Source organism: Mustela erminea, chromosome 14, assembly GCF_009829155.1.
Source record: "Mustela erminea isolate mMusErm1 chromosome 14, mMusErm1.Pri, whole genome shotgun sequence".
Lineage (NCBI taxonomy): Eukaryota > Metazoa > Chordata > Mammalia > Carnivora > Mustelidae > Mustela > Mustela erminea.
Window position 1 is genome coordinate 76,180,052 of NC_045627.1, and position 16,863 is coordinate 76,196,914.

Below are 16,863 nucleotides of genomic sequence, written 5' to 3' on the forward strand. Positions count from 1 at the left end.
TGACCGCGGGCTGCTGTGATCCTGGCAGCCCCGAAGCTGAGCCTGGAGTGCAGGATCGACATTCTCTTCCTGCTGGCCAGCTCAGCGGGCACCACCCCCGAGGGCTTCCTGCGGGCCAAGGCCTTCGTGAAGCGGTTTGTGCAGGTGTCGCTGAGCGAGGACTCCCGGACCCGTGTGGGTGTGGCCTGGTACAGCGGGGAGCTGGCGGTGGCCGTGCCCGTGGGCGAATACCGGGACGTGCCGGCCCTGCTCGAGAGCCTGGACAGCCTTCCCTTCCGCGGCGGCGCCACCCTGACGGGCAGTGCCTTGCGGCAGGCAGCGGAGCAGGGCTTTGGGAGTGCTGCCAGGACGGGCCAGGACCGTCCGCGCAGGGTGCTGGTCCTGCTCACCGAGTCACCGTCCCAGGACGAGGTGGCCAGCCCTGCACGGCACGCGAGGGCCCGAGAGCTGCTCCTGCTGGGAGTGGGCACGGAGGCCGTGCGGGCGGAGCTGGAGGAGATCACCGGCAGCCCAAAGCACGTCCTGGTCTACACCGGCCCCCGGGACCTGTTCCACCGAATCCCTGAGCTGCAGGGGAAGCTGTGCGGCCAGCCACGCCCAGGTGAGGTCCCCGCGCCCTGCGGTAGTGGGGCTCCTTTTGTAAGAGGTTAACGAGCTACGTTTGTCGGAATTAATGACCCCGTACGGATGCATCTTCATTTGCTAAGGACCCCAGCCCTAGTTCAGAGTTCCTTAGTTTTTACTTAGTGACCTTTTGTGCTTCCAAGAAGTCTGTCTCGGACCCTCCGTTACAGGTGGTTGTCGTGTCTTGTCAGGCTCCTTGGGGTGGCCGCTGTTCAGATGTGCTTGTGCCGGAGCGGTTTCTAAAAACCAGTGAATCTGACCCACTTACTCCGTGCCTAATCCTTCCCCCTGGCTCCCCTCTGCCTTGGAAGAAAAGCTGAGCGCCTTGCACTGGCTTCTGAGAGTCCCCTGTGGCTGGTCCTTCAGGCCTCTGTACAGCCCCCGTGCAGGGGGAAGGCGGAGGAGCAGCCCCTCAGGCCCTCTCCCTGCCCTCCACGAGCCGCCCAGCCCTCAATGGACCGGCCTCCTCACAGAGAGTCCACTTGCTGTGTGGCTCCTGCTGGTCCATCTCGCAGGACCCCGCTTTCTCCCCCATGCCCGCTCCTGGGATCTGTGATTCTGGGTTGGTTTCGTGGCTGTCTCCCCACAGACCGTCAGCCCGAGGAGGGAGGCATGGGCCCACTTTGTCCACTTGCTATAGTGGCGCCTGGAGTACAGTGTGTGGCACATGGGGAGTGCTCAGTAATGAGGGTGCGGGCAGGGAGCTGTCACAGAGGGTCCCCAGAGCTCAGGGCTGACAGATGGTAGGCGTCTGTTGCACAGTTCAGAGGTGGGTGGCCTCAGCCCACAGGGCGGCTTGGCTATCTTGGGGTTCCACCTCGAGGTCCAAGGTCACGGCTTCTCGGCCAGCAGTAAGTGGGGAGAAGGGAAGTGGAAGGCAAGTAGCCTCCTTTTGAGGACAGATTTTGGAAACTACGATTTCCAGCCACATCCAGTCAGAACCTCAGCCTGTGGCCACACCTCCCTGCCAGGGAGTCGGGGAATGTGGTCTAGCCCCGCATTCACGCGTCCTATTATCTTAGGAGAGGGTGGAGGGTGGCTACTGCAGGGGACAGACAGACTGGCTGACCCGACCCAGCACGGTCCCTCTTGCTGGCCTGGTCCCATGGAGGGGCTCTGCTGGGCACGGCCCAGCCCGGGGCTCACCGACGCGCTCCCACAGGCTGCCAGGCCCGGTCCCTGGATCTGCTCTTCCTGTTGGACGCCTCCATCTCTGTGGGGCCCGAGAACTTTGCCCAGATGCAGAGCTTCGTGAGAAGCCTCACGCTGCAGTTTGACGTGAACCCGGACGTGACCCAGGTCGGCCTGGTGGTGTACGGCGGCCGCGTCCGGACAGCCTTCGGGCTGGACACCCATCTCACCCGCGCTGCGGTGCTGCGGGCCATGAGCCAGGCCCCTTACCTGGGCGGCGTGGGCTCGGCGGGCACAGCCTTGCTGCACGTCTATGACAAAGTGATGACTGTCCAGAGGGGCGCCCGGCCTGGTGTCCCCAAGGCTGTGGTGCTGCTCACGGGTGGGATGGGGGCGGAGGACGCAGCGGTCCCTGTCCAGAAGCTGAGGAACAATGGCGTCTCCGTGTTGGTGGTGGGCGTAGGGCCTGTCCTAAGGGAGGCTCTGCGGAGGCTCGCGGGCCCCCGGGACTCCCTGATCCATGTGGCAAGCTACGCAGACCTGAGGTACCACCAGGATGAGCTCCTCGCGTGGATATGTGCAGGTGAGTGGGGCTGTGCGTGCCCTCAGTGCCCCTGGGGCGGGGAGGGGGTACTCAGCCTGAGCCCCCAGACACGTCATCGCCAGGATGGCCAAACTTGAGAATTTTTGCACCTCATTTGAACAGAAGACCTCGTTTGAATCCCTACAGATTCCCCCGGGAATCTAAGGATCCGGGTTGACTCCGCTTTATAGTGGACAACAGAGCTAGGAACATAGGCAGTTAGGCCAGCCCGGCCCCAGGCCATCCTTTTGCCAGTGACCTCCTTCCTGCCTTTTTAAAAGTGTATCCATCCCAGTAAACACTGCTGCGTGCCCAGCACACGTGAGAGGGAGAGAGTCCCTGCCTGCCGCAGGAGAGCTGGTGAAGTAGGGTCTCTGACCAGCCGTGCGATGTGGGCCCCCCACCCTGTGCTGACCTCCGCCCTGCTGCTTAAGGGCCCACAGAAACACGGAGATGTGTGGCCTCACCTCTGTCCCGGGCTTCCTGAGAGGAGGGGGTCCTTGGGGCTGACCCAGCCTGGGCCCTCTGGGCATGTTCTCCCTTGCAGAAGCCAGGCAGCCGGTCAGCCTGTGCAAGCCCAGCCCGTGCCTGCACGAGGGCACCTGCATCCTGCGGAACGGGAGCTACCGCTGCGAGTGCCGGGACGGCTGGCAAGGCCCTCACTGCGGGAACCGTAAGTGCGGTGCTCGCGCTGCCTGTGGGTGCTGGGTGGGGGTCACTTGAGCCCTGCTCGGCCCTTGGGGCTCAGCGGAATCAGAGGCGAGGGCTTTGGCTCAGCAGAGGGCCTCCTGCAATGGTTTGTTCCTTCTCGCACGAAACATGCGGTGGGGACCACCGGCGTCCCAGGCGCCGTTCCTGGTGCGGGGACATAGCGGTGAAGAGTGAGCAGCTCGGCCCTCCTGGAGCTCCCGTGCCGGTGGAGAGACGGGCAGTGAATAAGCACAGCTCAGGGCGAGTCGGCGTCAGGCTCAGTTGAGAAAACAGCAGCTGGGAGGAGGGTGTCCAGGGAGGCTTGGGTTTGGGAGCACGGTGGAGGCGGAGAGGCAGGAAGGCAGGACGTGGGCACAGAGTGGGGGAGGCCAGTGGGAGGTCATTCTCGAGCATTTCTCTCTGCTCGGGGAACTGGGAGGAATGGCCATCCACCGAGGGAGGACTGGGGAGGCACTGGTGGTTGGAGCAGAGCACAGTCCCGGTCTAGGAGAGAGGTCTGGACGGGACAGTCAGCCATACTGGGCAGCATTACAAGCCCGCTGGGGCTCCTGCACTTGAATTTCAAGTCAGAGGAGCCAAGCGACTAGCAGCAGATGCCCCTTGGAGCCTCGGGCTCAGGTAACCTGAGGCCGGGGAGCAGCCCTGAAGGGCCGTCAGCCTGGGCCTCTCTGGTCTGGCCCTGGTGCTTGGGCTGGGGAGCAAGAGAGACAAGTGTCGGGGCCCACAGGCTGCCCACTGGGGAGAAGAGGACTCAGACACTCCTGTCCTCAAGGTTCGCCTCTGTCCCAGGGTCCTTGCGAGGAGATGCCCCCAAGGCACGAGGCTCCCATCCAGAGCCTGCGGAAGGGCAGCAGCCCTACCCCTCCCAGCAGCCACCCAGAAGGCCCGGGCGCCCCGGGCACTGAGAGCACGCCTGCGGCTGCCTGTCTCCTGGGGTCCTCAGAGCATCTGCCTCCAGCTCCACGGGGAACCCTCCCGCCCATGTCCCTCAGCCCCAGGAAGAGCTGTCCCAACGGCGGACTGTGCTGCTCAGGGACACGGCAGCAGCCGGTTCAGCCACTACCGCAGCTATTGAAGCGTCTTGATGTGTAAGTAAATACTGACTTTCCGTCCCTGGATGTGCCCTGGTGTCCTCTGCCAGCTTCTCCCTGAGGAGAAACAGAGGAGCTTGGAGAAGGTCAGTGTCCTGTTTGAAGCTCCCTTTGCCCACAACAAACGCTAAATAATGTTGTTGGGATGGTATCGCTCAGGAGGAGGCCGGCACTGCAGGGTCCTTGGGACCATCGGAGCCATGGCATTTCGAGACTGAAAAACTGTGGACCTTTTCACACAGTCTTTTCCCAGAGATGTCCAAGTGCGTTTGCTTTTAGTTTGAGAAGGGGCTGGAGTGGCATTTGTGACCAGATCTGTGCGTGGCAAAGACCTAGAAAGACTCCAGACTGAAACGTGACGGTGAACCAGCTTGTTTGACTATGGGAAGGAGCTGAGCGTGCAGACCACCCTGGTCTCCAGGGGCCGGGTGACGTTGGCGCCGGGCCTGAGCTACATTCCCTTGGAGGGGCTTCCTTGGGAGGTTACTTAGTGGGGGCTAATTGTGCAGTGCCTATTGCTTGTCCTTTCTTGGTAGGACAAGGAAGAGTGGAATTCTTAACAAATATGACCTAAAGAAACATAGAGGGTACGGGCTTTTTGAAGCTTCAGACTTATGCTGTTTAGGTGGTTTTGCTTTCCGTATCCAGTTTTGAAAGGACTATTTTGAGAAATGATGTTGGTTATTTAATGGAACCCGTGTGGCAAGAGGGCTCCGCTGGCCTATGTTTCTGGCAAACTAGGTACTCAGCCCTGCAGTCTTCAGGAAACACTTCTTCCCCTTGGTTGTGTGGTTAGGATTTGGGTTTTCAGTAGAAAGCTTTGCAGAGCTGGCACCTAAGTCCAGACACTCTGTCCTGGCTTTTCTTTTTAATGTTAATAATGTAACTGTTTTACATGCAAATGTTCAAGGCTACTTTGATTTAAAGTGCAGGGAAAGGTCATCAGACGGTGTTGTTAGACATCACAAAGGAACGGTCATTTTCACTCCCATTATTACCTTTGCTGTGGTAGCAGCGACATCAAGGTAGGGTCACGTGTCCACCTGGCAGGTGCTGAGAGGCGATGTCAAAGAACTTACATGAACCAACCGTCTTCAAATTGACAGCAGGTTCATCATTTTGTAGTGTGAGCTCTTTGTCCAGGTCCGGGCTCGTGTTTGGCTATCCCATTTGAATTGCTTCAGCTTAAGAAAAAAAAAAAACAAACAGAGCCATGGGCTCTGGGCTTACACATTAAAGGCTATTTCTAGTTTTAGGTCCCAGCCCTCAAGCCTTTTTTTTTTTTTTTTTTTTAACCTTTTCTAGGGAAGGTGTCACTGAACAGTTCAACCCTCTCTGTGCCCCAGTAGTGGCAGAGGGAACTCCTTTCTTTTAAAAGAAACTGGCCTTTAAGTACATAGAAATAGGTTTTCCTTAGAAAAATTTACGCAGTGCAGATAGATCACCAATCTTGTTTTCTGCATGATCCCAATTCCAGCCAACTTGCTGGATGCTCTAATCCTAAGAGTTAATTCTCTTTTCTAGAAAGATATTTATAAATAATCAGACTCACCCCTTCCTTTTGATGTTTATACGAGTACTTCTGTCTAGGATCTCTGAAATAATGTTTTTAAAAGCTCATGTCTGTTTCTGGACCTGAAGGGATCTTCCATCATTCGATGTGGATGACTTTCTCAGGTTAGGAATACTTTTTCAGGAGTGTGGAGATGATCTTTTTTACATTTAATCTGATCATATCATAAATGGCCCATTAGTATATTTTCAGTTCTTGAATCACCTTTGCTTCCTTGGATAAACATGATGCGGCCGTGACGCACGATTCTTTAAACACTATCAAATTTCACTTGCCAATATTAAGGTATTTTTCATCTTTGTTCAAAAAATGAGATTGGGGTTTTCTTCTGTGATTTGTGTTGGATATTTGGTACCATGACTGTGCTAACTTTATAAAATGGAAAATGCATATTCTTCAAACTAAAGGTGGTTTTTAAAAATTCTATTTAATTTTGCCTCAGGTTGTCTCTTTATTTTTTCGGTCATTTCAATGAGCCAGATTTTGTCTTGTTTTAAGTAACATTCATGTATGGAACTTTCTTAATTCTTCCTTAGGCAACCCTCCAAGTATTGGTACATTTCTCTTCCCCAACAATTATGTAGGGATGTGTTTCACTTCTAGGAGGGCCGGGTTCCAGCCCCTTATCTGCAGAAACTGATCACAGGTGTTTCCTTTGTGTTATCCTGGGGAAATCCTCTTCCAAGCTTACCTCTGGGGCGTGAGTTAAGGAGGCTTAAAGTCTCCTGCTAAGATCGCACCTTGCAGTTCTACTAGTTTTTACTGCACATGTTTTGAACTTCAGCGTGTTTTCCCCTTAAGGTCAACGTCTACCAGGCACTGCCCCAAGCCATTCTATGAACTACAAGAAAACCCCAAAATACAGGTAACGTTTTATTAAAAAAAAAAAAAAAAAATTGAACTCACCACTTGGTAAAGGACACCAAGTGTATATGACAAAGGAAATAAATGCCCTGGGATTAGGAAGACAACAGAAATCTAGAGACCTTTAGTTCTCAGGAACCAGTGTTAGAGAATGCTGATTGACAACCCCCAGAAAGGCGGCAGGAATGGCGGATGAAATGTTTCAATCAGTGTTAAAAACAAACAAAACAAAACACTGCATCAGAAGAAAAGACACAATCAACAGCACTGCCAATTCTAGGAGGAGGACAGTGTCAACCTGAAACAGAATGTTTTTCTTGGAAGGCGCCCGGACATTAAGCAGAACTTAAAAGAACTTCTCCCCGAAAAATGGCCCGGCCACAGGACTGCATCTGTAAACACCGGGTGACCTTTCCTCCCTCCTACGGTAATGTAAAAAGTCAGACCTCAAAAAGATCCTTCTAAATCTGAAAAAGACACTTTTTGCTGTTCTAAATTACAGGATTATGAACTTTTTTCCCCCTATATAATACAGTATCATTTAAAATTTTATTTAAAAGCAATTGATTCAAGCCTGCTTTAGGCTGGAAAAAAGTCCTTTAGTGGGGACAGCACCTCATCTTGGTCCCAAATATTCTCGCTGTTACTGTTTCTCAAGATGCTTGTCATGGATGGCTTCACACGGGTGGTCGCGATGCTGTTTAAAACCACAGAAGACAGAGTTGGACCTGCTCATGTTGGAGAGAAGTCGAAGCTTGGACGAGAGATGGCAGGAGTTGAGGTCTCCTCGGTCACCCAAGCCACATAACCAGTGGAACAGGGTCCTGCTGCCTTGATTTCTTTTCCACCAAAGTCCCACCATCAGATGCTTTTCCCTACTTAAAAAACTTGATAAAGCAGTTGATGAAAATGTCAAAGAAAAAACACAGTAGACCCCTAAACACAGCAATGTCTTGTTTCCATCCAGTAGCAGTTAGGTCCCCAGAGAAGCCCTCTATTTTGTTGTTGTATTATTTCCTTTGGCTCTGAAAACGGACAGAGCCTCCTCTGAGCCATGCTCTCTGCCCAGAGGACCACAGTCCTTCCTTTTCCTTCAGAGCAGACTCGCCTCTTGAGAGTCGCTGCTTTCACGAAGACTTTAATGAAGTAGGATTGTCACCAAGGTCCGTGATGGCAGGAGAGTCTTTCGATGAAGCTTGTCTCCTAACTTGTTCCTTTCTTCTCCCATTCCTAGAGTGCCATTCAAATACCAGCAACCGCCACCCCCCACCAAAAAGAAGAAAGTTAGTTTTCCTCTCTAGCAACCTCCATCTACATAGAAACAGCGTGAAGGAGAAATATTTTTCTGAAGCGTAGAAGCATTTCAGAATAGAGAGGCCAGTTACGTTTCAACCCTTGTCTGTTTCCGATCTGGGGCACCTGCTAAGAGGATTCGGAGGCCGTGGCCCAGCAGAGCTTGCTGGGACTGCTCTGCCACACGGGCCACAGCAGGGAGGGAGCAGCAGCTCACAGGCTCGCCTGGGCTCAGCAGCCAGTCATTGGTGCTGGGGGGCTTCAGACTCTCTCCAGCAGGCAGGACAGAAACCAGGAACAGAGTTTCCCCCCAAACAAAGGCTGCCCTCGGTCTGTTCTTTACAGTGCAAAGAAGGAAAAGATTGACAACACTTTTCCATCTAGCCCCCAGGGGGAACCCAGGAAGGCCTTCTGTCTATTCACACCCTACCAAGCCTTCACCACCATTTGGCTGGGGGCCTTGAGGCAAATCCTATCACCTCTCTGAATCCGTTTCTTAACGGCAGAAGGCCTTTAGAATCACTGACTTTCTGATTTGAAAACTGGCCAGTCACAGCCTGTCTCTGAACTTAGGGAATCTCCCCGGCCTCTACAGATATTCAAGCGGGGGATGGTTGCAGGATCCGGTGTCCTCGGGCCCACTGGTAAGAACGCTGGAACCCGGGGCTCAGGCCTTCCTGGTTGGCCAGAGCCCTCTCAGAGCTGGTGCCGGAAGCAGGGGAGTGCTACCCGGGCCAGAAGAGGGGGCCCCACCTTAGCAACAGTTTGGCCTGGTGGCCCTGAAGGAGGCTGGGTGTGACCGCTTACCTTGGCTTTCTGGAGGACGGTGCCTTTGCCCGTGACCATGACCGAAAGAGGCCTGTTCTTGAGGGCTGTTGCCGAGTTGACGGGGGTACAGTCTGGGGCAGGGGTGGGGGTGGCGGCTTTGGGCTGTAGCGGGTAAGAGGAGAGCAAGGCCTGAGCGGAGGGCCGGTCATGGGAGCCCCTCCCCCGAGCCCCACTCCAGGCGGCGCTGCAGGCGGCACGGAGGCACCCCGACTCCCGCCACTTACCCGGGGGCTCACGTTCTCCAGGTGTGTGGTGTCCACGGTGGTGCCCAGCGTCACGGGCCCGGCCTCCGCCTTCTTCAGGTTGTTCTTCACCTCCACGATGTTGAGCTCGAGATCCACACGCCTTCTCTCCTCCACCCGGCACTCCTCGTCAATCTCCTTCAGCCTCTGCTCCAGGCTGGCCAGGGCGCCCTTGTCTGGGGGGGTGGAATTCAGCTGGCTGCAGGCAATGGCGCCCCAGCGGGGTGCGGACCACAGCTCTGGCTCCCCCACACTCAGAGCTGGGTCCTGCGTTAGCATTCTGCAAAGGCTGGTACACACTCTGGGGGAAGAGAGCTCTGCCCTCACCAGAGGGCATGGGTCTGAGGTATAAAACCTTCTGGAAGGTTCTTCAGGGCTCTCAGTGGTTTTGATATCTGCTGTTGTTGCAGCAACCCCCAAGGAGAGAGCGGCTTTAGTAATGACCCTTGGAGAATGGCTATGCTGTTTCCACCTGCCCCGCTGAGTCCCCACAGTCCTTCCGGCACTCCAGGCCCCCCCCCAAGCTGATCGGGAGTGGTGGTCCTCAGTCCTGGCATTTCCTCGGTCCTGTTTTATTCTCACCCTGCAGTCCTCAGGTTGGTACCAGAGCACCAGAACTGATGGCTCAGGAAACCAGAGCAGAGCCACATGGCACCGTGGTTTCCCCTAGCCGTGAGCTCCGGGCCAGCAGCCACTGCCATGACGAACGCTCTCTTTCCAAGCCTAGGGTGAGCCCTCACCTGTCAGCCCCTGTCTGAGGACAAGTAGGCACAGGGCCCGATGGTCAAGAAAACTTTGCAGAGAACAAGCTGAAAAGATGTCATTGATGGTTTTGGAACTGGGGTCCTATTTTCATGGTCAGTATCCATACTTTGAGAATTACTTTCTTTTGCTCTGGCGAGTTATTAGCTTAGGGTTTCAAGGCTGCTTTGCCAGGAGAATGAACTCGACTGGAAGTTTTCTCCTCTCCTGCCCAGAGAATCCATACGGAAGGGAAAGGGCCGGTGCTCCCTGGCCCTGCCTCACCACCCAGGTCCCGCTCCAGGTTTGCAAGGACCGTCGAGGATGAGCCTCTGGTCACGCTTGTGCGCACATGTCCCAGCTCTGCAGTCTCGGCTGGGCAGAAAGGAAACCCAGCTTCCATCAGAAAGCAGATTAGGGGTTGCCTAGGGAACGGGATGGGGGGAATGGGAGTGACCGCTAATGAGTATGGGCGCTGAGATGTTCTGAGGGTGTCTGGTGCTGGTGGCACAAAGCCGGGACGATTCTAGAAACCATGGCGTCGTACAACGTAGATGGGGCAGCCATCTGATCTGTGACTTGTATCTCAATAAAGCTGTTCTAGAACAAAGAAAGCAGGTGACTCTGGTGGAGGAAGGTGAGGGGGGCACAGTCATGTCCGCGGCTTCCCAAGAATCAGCGGGGTTTGTCCCCAAAACTGCCTCCCACACTTGCGCTTGTGGGTGTGACTCTGCAATGCGAGACGGACTCTGAAAATGCGGCAGGTGTTTCAGGGGTCCCCTAAGAGGCAAGTTTCTTCGAGGAGATGGCTGCCGAGTGACGGGAAAGGACTGGAAGAGGAGCTACAAGGACTCGGACTTCTTTGCACATGTCGGGAAAGGGGACCCGGGCTGGCCGGCAGATGGCCTGTGTCTCAGGCAAAGGCCTCGGAACCACATTTGAAGATGGAACATGTTTAGGTGAAAATAAAACAGTGATGTCTACATGTGTGATTTTGAGAGACCTCCTCCTCTGACCGGTTTTGTCTGCTATCTACCGTCCTGCTGACAGCAGGTCAGAGGGTCTCTCTACAGAACAGCCGCATTTCAGACAGGACGTGGGGGAGGACAGGGCAGGGGAGCCCCGCCCCCGACCCCCCGCACTGCAGGCGGATGGGGCCGAGGCTCGAGGGGCGCGCGCAGGGGCACAGATCCGGTTTCTTCCCGCGGAGAGCCCAAACCCTCTGCCTGACCTCCCCACCTGGGAGGCCCCTCACCTGTGCATTTTAACATGGTCTCTCTCAGCTCCCGTTTCTCTTTCCGGAGCTGAGCCAGGTGCCCCCGGATTTCTTCCTTCTTCTTCTCCAGCCTCTCCTTCTCCTCCGTGTACCGCTTCACCTCCGCTTCTGTCCTGTTCTTGCCAAGTTTGATCTCTACGGACCCAGAGAAGAGTAGCCCCAGGTCAGCCAGGCTGGGACACAAGGGCCATTCCACCCCCTCCCCCCCCGCCCTCGCAGGCTCCGACACAACCCGAGGCTCTGGCCGTGGCTCAGAGCTGAACACCAGGCCAGCCTGGCAGGGACGGATGAGGAAACCGGGCGCACACTTTCTTTGTAACCTTGAGCAAGTCCCTTCACCTCTCTCCACCTCTGCTTCTGCGTCTGGAAGGGCGGGAACTGGACTAACTTCTCCAAGCCATTTCCAGAACGTGCAACTCTTTTTTTTTTTTTTAATATTTGACAGAGAGAGAGAGAGAGATCACAAGTAGGCAGAGAGGCAGGCAGAGAGAGGCGGAAGCAGGCTCCCCGCCGAGCAGAGAGCCCGATGTAGGGCTCGATCCCAGGACCCTGTGATCATGACCTGAGCCGAAGGCAGAGGCTTAACCCACTGAGCCACCCAGGCGCTCCCAGAACATGCAACTCTTATCTAGCTCAGGCACCTGCACTGGCCACCCTCAACCTCTCCTTCACAGGTGGGCTGGCTCCGGCTGGGGTGACAACCGCCGTGTCGGGGCAGCTCGACGGGAAGGAGATTTTCTGCTGCTCAGTCTGGATTTTGACTGTCATGGTTCTCAGGGAAGGCTCCTCGGGCTCTGGACTCTCCTGCCGCAGAGTCTGCTTTGGGGGAAACAAACGTGGCTCAGCCAGTCCAGGCGTCGTGAAGGCGAGGCTGGCTTTCCTATGTGGGGATGGCCTTACCTGCAGCTCGGGGTTCTCTGGAGACTCTACCAGGGGCTCCTCGGGGGCAGGGCCCGGGTCTGCAGGGAGAGTCTCGGCAGGGGGGTCCGGCTGGGATGGCGGTGGGGACTGGGCCCGAGACTGTGCACCACTGGAACTGTGCAGAAAGGACTTGACAGGTGTGAGGTCCAGGTAGACTCGGTCGGGTGGGGACTCGCTCAGAGCATCTGTCCCAGGGGCAGCTTCCTCTGGCGTTTCCGCCTGCGGAGGAGAGTCGGGGGGCTGTCACTATCGCCTCTGCCCCCTGCGCTGTGGAGGGGGCGCCAGACCTCCCTCTGGTCCCTGCCCCATTGTTGGGGTTCACAGAGACCCGCCTCCTGGGGAAGCTTCTACTGAGCTGGACTTAAAAGGCCAGGGTTCGAGTCCTGGGTTTGCCATCCAGGAGGTGGGAGGCCCAGGACATCGTATTTATTGTTCCTGAATCTCATTTCTTCATCTGTAGAGAAGAGACTAGGGCACATCCTTATGGGGGCAGTTAGGATTAAATGGGACGATCCGCAGAAGCCCTCACTACAGCACAGGGTTCGGTGTCCAGTAAACGGAACCTGCCGTCGCTATGACCGCCCACCATCAGTGTGGGCCTCACAGGTTAATGGGGTCACTCTTCCCGATCCCGACACCCCTCCTCCCACCCTCCCACGGCCCAGGCCGGGTCCCCAGGCCAGGGGCACCGCACACAAGATGGCCTCGTTGCACTAGGTCCCTGCACCCTGCAGGGGACTTGGAATCCGCCCATCTTAGGGACAATCTGCTGGTCTCTGGCATCAAGGTTTGGCGGGAGGAGGACAGGACAGCCCAGGTCGCTGCCCAGCCTGGGTCCTTACCACAGCCGTCAGCTCTGACGTCTCCACGTCATCGTACAGCATCTCCTGACGGTCCTGTCTGGGCAGGCCGTCGATGTAAGTGTTCGGCTCTGAGAACTTTCTCTGCATCAGTCTGGAAGCCCCGGCGAGACACAGCGAGAGGGGGTTGATGAGAGGGGGGTGAAAGCCACCGGTCTCAAAGATTCATGACGACGCGAGGTGTGGCAGGAGCCGCAGGCCGTGCAGGGGACCTGGGCGCTGGCGTCGACCTCGATTTCAACTCCTGTATTTAGGGATAACTCCTCCCTGTCTTCCCAGGCCTTCTTACTGGAACTCCCCGTTCTGAATTTCTCTTCCAGGAAAACAAACTTCCTTGCCCCCATCCCTCTCCTTTCTAGATCCTACTGCCTTCCCGCCCGGACTCCTCCCTTTTAGGATCTTTTTCCAACCATGAAATCCTTTCTCATGTCTTCATCATCACGATGCCCTTGGGCAGCCCAGCCACATCCCCGTTTTTGGACACAGGAAAACCGATCCCACTGCGGCAGCTCGACCAGCTTCCCTGACAGCTCCCCAAACCACCCTGATCCAGGAGTGCTTCTCCCAGAGCCCCGTCTGCTTGCCTGGAGAGCAGAAGTACCGACCCTGCTTATTTCAGAGTGGGCCAGGACTTCGGGGGGAAGCCAAGAGAAAGCGCTCCATCGGCCGCAAAGAAAGGGGACGGTCAGGAGAGGCACCAAGCTGCCGTAAGGAGCTGGAGAGCGTCCACGCAGGCCAAAGGTGCTGTGCGTCCCCTTACCCCGCCCCACCCCAGGCCTGGCTCAGCTCCTCACTGTCCTCAGGCCCTGTTTCCCACTCCTGGATAGAACAGGGCTGACCCTGGGTTCTCAGCTGCCACCCTGCTCAACTGAACAGGCCACGGGGAGGCGGGTCAGTTGTCAGCCTGGGCCCATGTCGGGACGCATGGCTGGGAAGGGAGGGTGTGATGCCACAGAGCCCCTGAACACTCACAGCAGAGAGTTTTTGGCCGCACTCACGATACAGGACACCCTGTCGGCATCCACGTAGTCGTAGGTGAATTCTTCCGGGTCTGTCTTGGAGCCTGACTCAGAGAGCAGGAGGCCCAGCCAGTGGCCCATTTCCTCAGAAGACTTGGCCTGGAGGAGACCGAGAGGGACGACGTGAGCAGAGCCGGAGGGTGCCGTCGGGTGCCCAGCCCTCCCGGCCAGGCAAGCAGCGCCTCCGCCCAGGTGCCCAGGCCTCACTGTCACTAGCTTATCTCGTCCCTGTGCCACCAAACATTTCCTGCTACCGTGGATAGCTCGGCGCCCCCCTCAGTGACGCTGTGGACATCTGTCCAAGGACCCACCGTGATTCATAGACGGGTGGGTCTGGAAGGCCCACGAGCCCTGAGAGCAAGCACTGGAGGGTGACACCTCTATTTTATAAACTACCATGAGGCAGTCTAATCACCCAATCTGTAAATACAAGACCAGAACCCTAAGAAATAACAAAATCCAAATTCGTTTTTGTTGACAGTTTCAGTAAAGTCAGTGTCAGGATACAGGGCATGTCCAACACCCGACAGCAGCTCGGCAGCTCTTGTGAACAACGAGGTAAACCCCGGGGAAGCTGGAGCCCGACTTCCTCCAGCGGACTGTGCGGTCGAAGCGAACACATATGCTGGGGCGCTATTAAAACACCAACACTGCTTCTTGCCTTTTTAATGAGAAAACACTGGGAATCCTACAAAGACTTCGGGTTTACTTGCATAAGGACCAGGAGCCACCCCACTGGCCTGACACGACTCAGCTGAACAGCTGATGCCTCTGTGCTCCTCCCAGAGAGGCTGCTGGGAGCAGGGCTGGACATCGAGCTACTTGTTGTCCGCCCTTCCCTTCCCAGTGGGCATTTCCATCTGCTCTGCGTGGGCACCCTTAGCTCCAGCCACCACCCTCTCTGCTCTGGGCCACTGTGGCGGCTCCCTTACCGGTCTCCGTGTGCCCCTTCTGGTGGCCCTTCCATCCCTTTCCCTGCCCAGCAGCTGGAGGAAGCATCTTGCAATCCCAAGCTCAGCATGCCACCGTCCCCTGAAGCCCTCCCTTAACTAAGTCACCCACCGGGTGATTCGTTGAGTAGCATATCACACTCTCTCTAGAAGCCAAGTCCAGTGACTGCACAGCTGTCTCCTTTACCACATTATTATACTGGGTCGGTAGCTGTCAACAGGACAGCTGGATGGGTGGGGGGCTATCAAGCCGGACCCGGGGGGTTCTCCTCCAGGAAGCAACTGGCATGTGGAGCTTTTAGCCACCAGAGGGCAGTATCGGAGCACAATTTGGAGAAAGACCCGGGAGAAAGGAGCAGGTGAACAGGGGTGAGCCTGGAAGGGTGCTTCCCTGTGTGTCTAGAACTCTGGCTCAGGCCTGCCCCAGCTCGATGCAAGGCATTAGGTCACCTCTTACTTTCGCAATTGTAACATCACATCAAACAGAGGGTGGGGAGTGGGAGAAACCTCATCGTGTCACAAACCTCCTTCTTCCCCCAGATGAGCCCTAACAAACAACTGTCTCTACATACAGGGCCCCATCTGGTGATACACAAACCAAATCAAACCCACTGTGAATCCCCAGAAGGTTTTTCAAGCAGCTCAGGGAGTTATAAATAATCCTCCTGCCCCCAGTGCAGGAAGTAGCTCATTGTCCCTTTCCTATAACACAACTGCTCTGAGGTCATAAAGGGCATGGAAAATTTAAAAAAAAATGCAAAGAAGTAAAATGTGAGGGAGTAAAAACAAACAAACAAAAAAACCCAAAACCACGTAGGGCTATACAGCCTCTCAGATGGTAGGATGGCAGTCCGAGCAGCACAGCCAGCAGCCTGGATGCCCATGCCCTGCCTCGCCCCTGCCCCTGGCCCTGGCCTCCTCCCCACCCCCACCCCACCACCCCGTCCCCGGCCTGCCCCACAGGCCAGCAGTACCTCCAGCTTGGCCACCTCCTCGCCACGGTGGAGGATGCGGAAGGAGTAGAGGTGGTCAGGGCTCGGGTCCGGGACCACCTCACAGCCCACCAGGCTGAGGGGCTGCTGGGCCACCTTGCTCCGGTTCCGGTCCTGGTAGAAATGCAGGTGACTGTCCCTGACAGAGCACCAGCGTGACTTCCACTGGCTGTTCACCAGCACGTTCAGGTAACCTGTCAGAGAGGGGACAAGCACGTCCATGGCTGCCATGGGGCCTCCCAGGATCTCCCCCAGAATCTCTGTTCCCAGACCTGTCAGGCTTTGCCCAAGCAGCTCTCTCACCTCAAGGAGGCTGGGAATCCAGCCCAGTCTTTTCCCTGCCTGTGTGTACGTGGCCAGACCCCTGGAAAGCGGACTGCATAGCTCTGCTGTGTTGGGGACTATGTCTGGCCCGAGGGGAGGGAGGTGTGCGGTTGGCTAGAGTAGGCTGGCTGGCTATGCTGCAGGACCAGGCTCCCCGGCCTCACACCCTGCGGGCAGAAGCCCTCCCGGGCCCTGGTCACTTGGGCCACGTGCAGGAAGGTCCCCAGCCCAGGTTGCCCCACCACGGGTGCCGTCAGCTCGCTGGGCTCTACAGCCTTAGCCTCCTCAGTGCCCCCTGACAGACGGCCCTTTCCTCACCCAGTCACTCAGCCTCAGTCTGCAAATTCCTCTTCCCCTTACCCGGCTCCCTCTCCTCCTCCCAAACTCTGCTAGCCTTGCTTGACCCTCCCTTGGTCCTGCACGCCTGGCTCTGCCTCCCTCCGTAACTCCCAGATCCCAGAACAGTGAGGCCTGCTTCCATATCAGCTGCCCCCAGCAGACCCTGAGCTTCTCCAGGGCCCAGGGTTCAAAGTCACGCGATGGGTCACGGTGTGTGGCCACGTTCCCACCCACCCAGTGCTGGGCCTACAGTGGGGATCATGAGTTTCTCAGAGCCACACGAATAGCAGCACTGGAGGATTCAAGCCTAGAACCTAGGAATGCTGGCTCACCCAGGCAAGGGCCTCACTTGCCCATCACAGTTCTCTGGACTGAAAACTGTGTCAAGAAAGCAGGGAGCACAGAAGGAGGCTTTCCCTAAGATGCTTCCAGCAAGAGCTCCCACCTCTAGAGGCCCACACAGTCTGAGCCCGGACAGAGGCTCCCTCCGGATATTTTGTG

General features: G+C 56.4%; 2 protein-coding genes across 11 annotated transcripts in view; one reads left to right on the top strand and one right to left on the bottom strand.

Annotated features, from left to right (window-relative positions):
- The window catches only part of VWA2 (von Willebrand factor A domain containing 2), a 48,043-nt gene extending 42,069 nt beyond the window's left edge, over positions 1–5,974 (top strand). For all 7 annotated transcript variants that reach the window (XM_032312336.1, XM_032312337.1, XM_032312334.1 and 4 more), the window contains 4 exons: positions 29–601; positions 1,787–2,338; positions 2,886–3,011; positions 3,839–5,974. In XM_032312336.1, the coding sequence (XP_032168227.1) occupies positions 29–601; positions 1,787–2,338; positions 2,886–3,011; positions 3,839–3,954 (1,367 nt within the window). In that variant the 3' untranslated portion in view covers positions 3,955–5,974. The remainder of the gene's footprint in view (positions 1–28; positions 602–1,786; positions 2,339–2,885; positions 3,012–3,838) is intronic.
- A 567-nt stretch (positions 5,975–6,541) lies between these two features.
- The window catches only part of AFAP1L2 (actin filament associated protein 1 like 2), a 96,778-nt gene continuing 86,456 nt past the window's right edge, over positions 6,542–16,863 (bottom strand). For 3 of the 4 annotated variants that reach the window (XM_032312330.1, XM_032312329.1, XM_032312331.1), the window contains 9 exons: positions 15,682–15,893; positions 13,711–13,856; positions 12,721–12,832; positions 11,858–12,097; positions 11,599–11,776; positions 10,937–11,092; positions 8,923–9,116; positions 8,678–8,800; positions 6,542–7,807 (listed from right to left, as the gene is read on the bottom strand). In XM_032312330.1, coding sequence (XP_032168221.1) covers positions 7,781–7,807; positions 8,678–8,800; positions 8,923–9,116; positions 10,937–11,092; positions 11,599–11,776; positions 11,858–12,097; positions 12,721–12,832; positions 13,711–13,856; positions 15,682–15,893 — 1,388 coding nt within the window. In that variant the 3' untranslated portion in view covers positions 6,542–7,780. The remainder of the gene's footprint in view (positions 7,808–8,677; positions 8,801–8,922; positions 9,117–10,936; positions 11,093–11,598; positions 11,777–11,857; positions 12,098–12,720; positions 12,833–13,710; positions 13,857–15,681; positions 15,894–16,863) is intronic. The other variant, XM_032312332.1, reaches the window with a different exon arrangement.